The following is a 10,037-nucleotide window of genomic DNA, read 5'->3' as shown; positions in this document are numbered from 1 at the left end:
GGGGTGTTCCCGGTCTGCAGAGGTCAGTACCTATCAAAAGTGGTCCAAGGAAGGAAAAGCAGTGAACCGGAGACGGGGTCATGGGTGGCCAAGGCTCACGGATGCATGTGGGGAGTGAAGGCTGGCCTGTGTGGTCTGATCCAACAGACGAGCTACTGTAGCTCAAACTGCTGAAAAAGTTAATGCTGGTTCTGATAGAAAGGTATCAGAACACACAGTGCAGAGCAGTTTGTTGCCCTAATGGTCATAATGTTATGGCTAATCAGTGAATAACAATGCATTGTATTTTAGTTTGTATTAATGTAAAATAATATTAGTTACAGGTTGAGAGTGTGTAATGTCAATTGAACTGATTTACCTGTTGTTATGTTATAATACTGTATACTTCCAGCAACATGCACCAGAGAACTGCTTATCTCCTCATATCAAGAAAGCCTTCAAATTGTACACGAAGCCTTACTTCTCTCCAGACAACGGTAATGAACTATTGCATGAGTTGTCAAATTGTCTGCCTGAGTTTTAACTGAAACAATACCCGTCCAAAAAGAAAAAAACCTTTCATTTTATCTGTCAATTTCTGTGCCCAGACGAAGCACACCCTCGTCTTCCATGCATGTGTTTACATTCCTTCGGCAAACTGAGCCTGAGACCCTGGAGATATCCCGAGCTGCAGAGGTTTTTCAAACAACTCTGCAGGTCCTAAAGAACAGAGCAAGACAGAGACATAAAAGGGCTGTCACGACACCAGGTAGAATTGCTTTCTTTCATTAAATCCAGAGGAACTCACCTTTAGAGGCAGTTTCATCATTTCAATTCATGGAGACAAAACAACTTTAACACAACCAAAATTTGTAATTGGTCCACTGCCACTATTCTTACCATTTTAATATTCTACCAAAACACTGGATAATTTAAATAGATACCAACAGATCACTAAAGTCCTCATAAAGAAAATGTATAAACACAAAAGAGGGACATTTGCAATTATAGTGTGTATCCTTTCAGATATCATATGCTCTTAAAAGGGTGGCAAAATAAAATTCCATTTCATTTCTGTAATTTGTCTTTACTGTGTCACTATGCTAGAATTGCTTTCATGGGAGGACGTGGAGCTGATTGCAGAGCTGTCTCAATGTCTTCCTGCAACACATCCAGCCATCTGTCAGCACAGTCATCTTGATAAGTATCGCTCCATAACTGGCCTCTGCAATAACAGGTAGCTAACTGACTTTCTGCGTTTTGATAGGTCAAATGACCAGGACCTTATTGTTATGAAGTAAAATATATTGTCTACAGTATATGAACCAATAATGCATGCATAGGGCCCTATTTTAATTGTGCATGCATAAGAAAAGGCACAAAGCACTAAGTCTAGAGTGCACAGACTCCTATTTTGGTTAATGTGCATCACATCATGATTGTGTCATATATAATTTGCATATAAATGGCAAATAAGAATTAAATTATTCTATTTTAAAAATTGTTACTTATGAACTTCCATATATGTATGCTTATTTTTCCCAAATCTGTATGTTTACATACAACAGCAAATTATATCATTATGCATTTGAAGAATAAAACATTTGGCTTAAAAGAAAGTTGGAAAGGAGGCTGTGACGCACAGGATTTATGGGTTGCTGTAACGGCTAATAATAAAATTACTAAGAACAACAAGTTAAAACAGGCCCATCTGATGTGTGTAGAGGTGTGTGTTGTAGCAGCCTGGTGTAATTTGCAAGTGATTTAATGAAGGTAAACACAGTGGCACTTTACTCACACTTGTGCCTTAAGATAGCTGCAGAGATTTAATGATCTAAAGGAGAAGCTATATAAAGAAGCTGTGGACAACAGAGTAAGAATTACCTATATTAATATATAGATAAATGCAGACTTATTTACCAAAGTTACTGTCACATTCTGCCTCTCTGTCCTTCTCTCCACCCAATCATTGCCATTCTCTTGCTGTTCACCAGATGGCCTCAGACTGTTCCACCTGTCCCAGTCAGCTGACTCCCACATCCAGCCACTCCCTCCTGCCCTGCAGTAACCCCTTTTCCTCCAGTCCCAGTCACCTGACGTTCCCTGCTCACTCACTTGCTCTCCATTTTCCCTAATCAGCCCATAATTACATATACAGGTTTATTTCCACTCCCAACTCTCTGCAAGATTCTAAAACTTGCTTAATGCCTTTGCTCTCTGGCTCTTCTGTAAATCTGTTATTTAAGACTTGTTACCTGCCTATTCCACAGTTGATAAGGGTCATGCAAACAGCATATTGACTCAAAAGATTTTTGGACATAGGTAAATATCCCAATGCTGACTTATTTAAGAACGTGGCTTAATTGATTAAAAACGAGGGAAACTGTTCTCACGAATCCACAACCAGAGGAAACTTTGAAAAAAAAGAAACTTCTTTTGATGCAAAGAGACAAAATGGCTCAAACCTCTTTTTCCACGGGAGTAACATGACTACAGGTTGAAAAAGAAGGAAAGGGAAGGGAAGGGAAGGGGGAGAGGGAATTTCCTCTGTAGGATGTACAGAATGCCATGTAAGGGACAATGCCAGACGAGGTGTCCATTATTCTAATGGACTTTGCTGCGCTGCACGTCGGACAGTTCTGGCATCCACGTCGTCTGTTAATTCCTGATTATGGACACCTCAAAGGGCATTATTTCACTTATACCATGATAACTTGCCAAAGAAAAAACGTTCCCAAAAAATATGTATTTTCATGCATAAAAAAATCTAAAGTTTTACAAGCCATAACTCTGTTTCCCTGGTAACGCCTTCCTAAGTCCTACAGCATGTGTACTTGGAGTTGCAGCCTGAAGTAGTGAGCTGGATAAAACATAATATTTTGTGCCTGTAAATGTAGTCAGTGAACCTCTCATCTGTCTGCGCCTCTTCTCCCATCTGTCCACCATGTGCTTTGTTATGGGCACCAAAATTTCAATCTGCTAGATGAAAGTCCCTTGTTTGTTTGACTTATTTATCCACCCCAACCTCCTCCTAATGTGGACTTTGTTGCTCTTTATACTTTGTCACCTGACCTTTTGTCCTCCTTTACTCCCGTCATAATTACTACGGGTGCTAGAGGTCCCACCTAACAATAAATGTAAATATAGCCACAAACAACCTATACTGCCGTTTTTCTGGTGAGGTGGGCTGGAAAATGGGGCCTATATCTTTTCTGGGACTAGATCCAAAGTAAACTATGTAAAGTCAATACAAGCATTGGTGAACAAAATTCAAATTCAGACAAATTAAACAAAAGTGAGATGAGGTTCAGAGGCATTTCTCTCCATTTCAGTAATCCCAACCCCCACTGCACCTCCATGCCACTCTCCCATTTAAAATGCAAAAGCACATTTTCGCTTTTTACATTTTTCAATGTTGGTAACCGATTCTCTGCCAAATTGAAAAAGTCCATTTCACATTCAGCTGCATTTTTATTATAGTAAGAGGCTACTTTGAAATTCTATATCAGTGGAGTTGTAATGGAGCTTCTTTTTAATTTCAAGCTGGCCAGAAATTATGCAGTAACGGTTCCCTGCACACAGACGGACTTCGAAGCAGAATAGTTGAAAGCAATCAATCGTTTACTTGGTAAGAAGTTCAAGGAAGACTTTGGCAACAGGTAATCAGCAAGGGCAAACAAAGCAGGCGAAGAGCGAGAACATTAGACAATCTGGCAAATGACTGAGGAAAGAGAGCTGGTATATATGCAGGGGAGCTAATGAGGGAATGGGAAACAGGTGTGCTGATGAGTGATGGGAACAGGAGACTGGGAATAAACCTTTTACATAGCAGCCATTTTGACATGAAATAATAGGATAAACACAGGTGTTACCAATGATACTAATTAAGGCTCAGTTCCATTGAGGTCAGAGTAAAACTTTGATTTTCAAATGAAATAATTTGGAAAATTTAAAATAAAAGTTCTACAGTATTTTAATGAATTATTAGATTTTGGAATTAGCAGTTATGAAGTGGGTGAAAAAGTTCCTATACAGTAAGCTCCCCCCATCTCCTAGAAATTACATTTGCAACAGCAAATACATTAATGCAGCCAGGATAATGTTTGTAATCTACACATTGAGGAAACATTGCTAATTAACCTGGCAATGTCAAACTGTTGATATGGAAGTTAATAAAATGTATCATTTGTTTCCCTGTAATATTCATTCTAAGCTACTACAAGTTAAGGTTAGGGAAATTTTACAATTTTCTTTTAATATTGAAAAGTCCACGATGACTTGAAGCATATTTTTTGTAGTCTAAACCAAAGTGCTTTTGTTACCTAAACCTAACACAACACGGTGAAATGTCAATGTGTCAAAGTCTTGCGCTTTTTACATCCACCATTCACTTGAACATCCTTCCTACAATTCCTGTACGGCACCAAAGAAAGAAGAATGCGTTAAAAAAAATCACAATATCTCTCGTATGGCTGCATCAATTTTTAATGATTCATTGTGGGTATGACAGAGTTATGTGTGCGATGGTAAATTGGTTGAATTCTCTTTTAATGCAGACTTTAGCTTCTTCTTTGTCAACCAGAGGCAACAAAAATACCCACATCAGTCACTGTGCAGCATATTCCAAGTATTCCAGCATTTTTCCCAAGGATGAAGGACCTCAGGAATCTTATGTTCATAGCAACACATACTCATGTCCATAAACTGAAATCACTATTGTACCAGTCAATAATAGACAGAATTTAGCAAACCCCTCAATTAGCTATACATTGGGGAAAAAAAGGAATTGTATTCTAAACTCTTGATGCCCTTTTTGAGGAAAATGAGTGATGATGCATTCAGTGATGACATATACTGTTTTGCATTGCAGTATTTTTGGACATGCTTCATGATTCTTTTTGACAGGCAAAATCCTCTCTGGGGAGCAGCCAATACTCCTTTGGTCAGATGGCTTCCAGCTGAATACGAAGACGGAGAGAGAGAACCCAAGGGTTGGAACCGTGGACGGCTCCATAATGGATTCCAACTTCCTTCGGTAATCTACAAAATCCTGGTCTGACGGACACAAAAGTCTTGTGGAGAAATTAGAAATGAAGCGAGCTCACCCGGCAAACCCAACTTAATGTTGCTTTCCATTTATTTTTCTAACCTGTTTTACAGCAGATAAAGCCCACAGCAATTTAGGAACAGCAGAAGTGTGTGCGAGATGACACAGATTATAGTTGCATTTGAATATTGTGGCCTGTGCTTTAAAATACATGTTTCCATAGCTTGAAAGAAGTTGGTTTCCAGTCATGTGGATGCACATTATTTCTTTCAAATAGCAGATAAAACTGCTGATATTTGCATTGAATTTCAATCTTAATTTATGCGCTCATTACACAAAGTGAGATCCTTTAGTGGAAAAACTCATCAAATATGCATTAGTTGTATCCAGCCTGCAGTTTACCTCCATATGTAATATAATATATAGTTATAATTTGTTATAAAGGGTTTTAGATTTAATAATCTTTGATCCTAGCTATTCCATGTCTTACAAAAAGTAAAAGTCAAGTTAATAATATCTTAGATACTTGATGCATTGCATAACACATTTCAATAAGTTGCCAAAGTCATTTTTTTCCAGAGAAATTAGGATGTGAAAAGAAGTTTGGCAGAACAAATTACAGCCCGTTTGTTGATCTTAAGCCATTTATCTATTTATAACATAATTTAATGAATAAAAGAACAAGAAAGCTATCATCCATCATAACCCCTGACTGGGACATGATAGGCCTTCCCCAGATGATGTGTTCATTTATCTTAATGATGACATAATAAACACACTGACTGATAAATCACAGCGGAGATGGCTGGGAGAGGAAAGCAATTGCACAGTTTAAAGGGTAGTACTCACTGCCATCCAATAACAAACCCTACTGTGTCAACAGCCACTGGAAGTCAGCAAGAAAATACTGAGGAGCTCTTCAAAAGGGGAAGATGATGCCTATTCGCACCTGCTGGTGGAGTGGGGCCAGTACATTGACCATGACATAACTTTTACCCCCCAAAGCTCCAGCAGTGCTGCTTTTTGGACTGGTGTGGACTGTTTGACTACATGTGAAAATATCCATCCATGCTTTCCCATTGAGGTAAACTCAAAGCACAACACAACACAACACAACACTATGTTTTGCTTACCTGTTGTGAATTATACTTGCTACAATCCTGTTAAAGGAATAGTTCCAGATTTTGGGAAGTACACTTATTCGTTTACTTTTTGAGATCAATACCACTCTCATATCTGTCCATTTAATGTGAAGGTGAAGACAGCAGCCAGTGAGCTTAGATTAGCATTAAGACTGACTTCCTGGACTTCCTGACTAGTGGAGACTCCAGGAATGTCTTGCTCTTGACCAAGATATAGTCAGGCCATAACCACTCTGTAAAACTACAAATTGTTGATTTTACACTTTGGTTTCAGTGCAGATTAAACTAACCAGATATAACGTGTTAATAAGTGAGCTGATATGTGATTTTTGTTACCTTGACCTAGACGGAGTCAGGCTAGCTGTTTCTAATCTCTAAACTAAAATAAGCTAACCAGCTGCTAAATGAAGTAAATATTCTTATCTAACCCGGCAAGAAAGCATGTAAGCATATTTCCCAAAATGTCAAAAAAAGTCTTTTGAAATTCCATAGTCACAAAAACAAATACATTTGATGGATATATCAACAGTAGTTTAAGATGCTATTGAAGCAGCTTGTAATAATTAAATTGTCTTCTCTACAGATGGGTGATATTACATCTGATGCACAAGGCTGCATGCCTTTTTATCGCTCTGTACCAGCATGCTACGTCAGTTTTGGGTCTGATATTGGACAAGCTCTGCAACGACAACAGATGAATGCAATCACATCATTCATGGATGCTTCGGTTGTGTATGGCCACACCCCAAAACTGGAGTGCTTCCTCCGTGACCTCTCTGGCCTTAATGGGAAACTCGCAGTCAACGACCAATTCAAGGATCCCAAAGGAAGACCATACCTTCCTTTCGTAGCCACTCTGCCATCAACTTGCCTCCAGGATCCACAAGGGGAAAGAGTGGAGTGTTTCAGTGCTGGAGACAGTCGCGTCAGTGAGGGTCTGCCCCTGACCTCTTTGCATACACTCTGGCTTAGGGAACACAATCGGATTGCAGAGGCATTGAATTGCATTAATGGTCACTGGAGCCCAGAGACAATATACCAAGAAACTCGCAAAATTATTGGAGCTCTGCACCAGGTATGTGACAATTTACTACAATTGTTCCAGTATGCCAAAATAAAAACCCAGTTAAAGGTCCAGTGTGTAAGATTATATATTGGCAGAAATTAAATATAATATTCATACATATGTATTCAGTGTATAATCACCTGACAAACTAGCGCAGCTACTATCTATTATTTGTCATTATCCATTAATGTGCCAGTTATTTTCTCAATTAAATTGTTTTGTCTGTACAATACAAGAAAACATTCTATGAAATAAAAATCTAGAAATTCAAAAATTTTAAAACAAAATACCTATCAGCGCCTCTAAATTTGACAAATTTGTGTATTTAATCCATACAAAACCCAAAATGTAAAAAAACTAGGTTGTTTCAGTGTCTCCACTGGTTGCCTGAAGTCACGGCTCCAGTTAAGAAATACTTCCATCATGTAACTCCCTGTAAAACCCCAAATTGTTGTGTTGTCTGATAGGTGAATAAAAATGTTTATTAAAAAAAACTGAACCAGGCTAGCCCCCTACTTTCCATCTTTATGTTAAGGTAAGCTAACTGCATGCCAGCCCTAGGTTTCCAATTTACATAAATGATTGATATTGATTTTGTCAACTTACTCTCCCAGCAAGAATGCAAGTAAGTGTATTCCCTAAAATCTTCACCACAATTACATGTTTTGTCTGGCCACCTATCCCAAACTCGAAGGTGTTTGGTTTACTACCTATAGAAAACCCCAAATATACATGTTTGACAAACTGGAAACTGAATTGATTGATTGATTATCAGATTTGTTGCTGATTATTTGTCTGTCAATCAACTGATCAACCAATTGTTTCAGCTCTAATTTTAACAGTTCAGTGAATAGTGCTAGAAATGTTTACACTGTATAGTAATTCTAAATAACCTTCATCTTTTCTGCTTTACATAGTAGCCACTGCTTTATTGTTTCTTTCCCCCCTGCCAAAAAGCAAAATTAATTTTACCTTTTACTTGTAAATGTACACCTGTAATACCAAAAATGTCTTCATTTTTGTCAAAACCCCACAGAGGTTTCAAATTAGGTCTAAATATTACTTTTAAAAAGTGGCCTTTGGTCAGCCTTTACTTTTGAGAAACAACATCTGTACTGTTTTCTCCAGGTTTAAGGTGAGTGTTCTTAGTCCTTTTAATTTGGGAAAGTATCACCTGAGATTGTCACAGAGGAAACGTATTTTGTTTGTTTTCAACCTGCTTCCCATGTAGTCATATTCTTAGGGATGGCATGCTCTATATATTGCTGCAACCATCAAAACATCACTATACCTTCTGCCGCCACTATACATCTGCGCGGACACCATATTGCAGAGGTCAAGATCTGCTACTGAACGATACTGAAAGATTCAGACTTTACTACAAACATGACTGTAACTCATTTACTTCTGAACTGATTTTTTATGAAATGTGTTTGTTATGTATGTGAAAAGCTGAACATGATACTGGTTAATTGTAGTAATTAATTCAGTTGGAGTGGATCTAATCAGTTCTATGCCAAAACAATATACCTTCTAAATAACCTCAACATCCACTTGGCTACAGTAATTTGTAGCCTACCATGTGTTGATACTTTATACACCACACACCCACACACACACTAGTATTCTATATACATTTTGTATTTTGCCCAAAGTGCTGGTTTGATTTGCAGTGCATCCAAACCATCCAAACACTACACATGCTGCAACATTTTTACAAGCGGTGACTCTTGACTGTTTTTTAGCATAGTGCTGATTTGATCCGCCCACAATAACTAAATCAGTTCCTACAAGTAACCAGTAACTGGTTCAAATTGTCACATTTATAACAAATCAATTTTCATGAAAACTGGTTCAGAATGAAGTGAGTTACAGTCAATTTTGTCTGCTTCTCTCAATATTGTTAACTGGCGGATCTTGACCTCCCCAATATGGCGACAGCGCAGACGCACGTCAAATCAAGAATGCAGTATCTACGTTTCTAGAGATGGATGACTGCTACCAGCTCTGGCAGCCTACAGTAGTTTCCTATTGCAACCACTGACATCAGAAGATTAAGAATAACACAAATAGCACAATTGTGAGAAATTCAAAGGGATGTGGTCTATGTGCACAAGAAAACAAAAAAAACAGCTCTCTTAGGTTGAGCTGCCCCTTTTGAGAAAATAAAATAAGTAGTCCCTAAATGTTGAAGCTAGACCAAATTAAATCGCCATATTATCTAAACCTATTACTTATGTTTATTACTTTTTGATAGGCATGCTTCCTCAGGACACAAAGATGGGATAGCCCAGAGCCATAAAAAAATGACCAATTGCATAAAAATCTCTTCATATGCTTCAAACAATGCACAGCTTGTCGCATTTGCACAAACTAATTTAAGCTAGCTGGCTAGCTGGCTAACATATACTGTAGGCAGCAGGGTTAGGTGTAGGGTTTAGGTATTTTTTTTCAGGTTAGAGTAACAGCCTTTTACAATGTGCACATCCCTGAATGTGGATTAAGACTGATGCTGATTCTAAAAAAATTGTACCCCACAATCTCACTGTACTGATGCACCATTACAATTGCTGCTACTGTACAGTAGATACTGTTGAAGGCAAGAAAAACAAAGGCCAATGTGATTCGCAGCTATAACGTTTCTATTGAGGAACACAAATGATCCCTGAGGGGGAACAAACTAATCTAGCATTTATGAGCGTGGTGATTGTACCATCTTCAGATCTTAGGAGTGTGAGCATGTTGCAATTACATGTTATATAAGAAGTTAGAAGGTCAAACTCATATGAAAGATGTAGGGAGG

General features: G+C 38.2%; 1 protein-coding gene across 1 annotated transcript in view; it reads left to right on the top strand.

Moving 5' to 3' along the window:
- Positions 1–10,037, top strand: part of LOC118336958 (thyroid peroxidase-like) — a 30,217-nt gene that overhangs the window by 632 nt on the left and 19,548 nt on the right. The window contains exons 2-6 of the mRNA XM_035673733.1: positions 392–476; positions 588–748; positions 1,087–1,216; positions 4,885–5,014; positions 6,752–7,243. Of these exons, the coding sequence (XP_035529626.1) occupies positions 392–476; positions 588–748; positions 1,087–1,216; positions 4,885–5,014; positions 6,752–7,243 (998 nt within the window). The remainder of the gene's footprint in view (positions 1–391; positions 477–587; positions 749–1,086; positions 1,217–4,884; positions 5,015–6,751; positions 7,244–10,037) is intronic.

The sequence above is a fragment of the Morone saxatilis genome, unplaced genomic scaffold (genome assembly GCF_004916995.1).
Source record: "Morone saxatilis isolate NCDOM2014 unplaced genomic scaffold, NCSU_SB_2.0 Contig3, whole genome shotgun sequence".
Lineage (NCBI taxonomy): Eukaryota > Metazoa > Chordata > Actinopteri > Moronidae > Morone > Morone saxatilis.
Note: the sequence above shows the minus strand (reverse complement) of the source record. Positions and strands in the feature narration are given on the sequence as shown.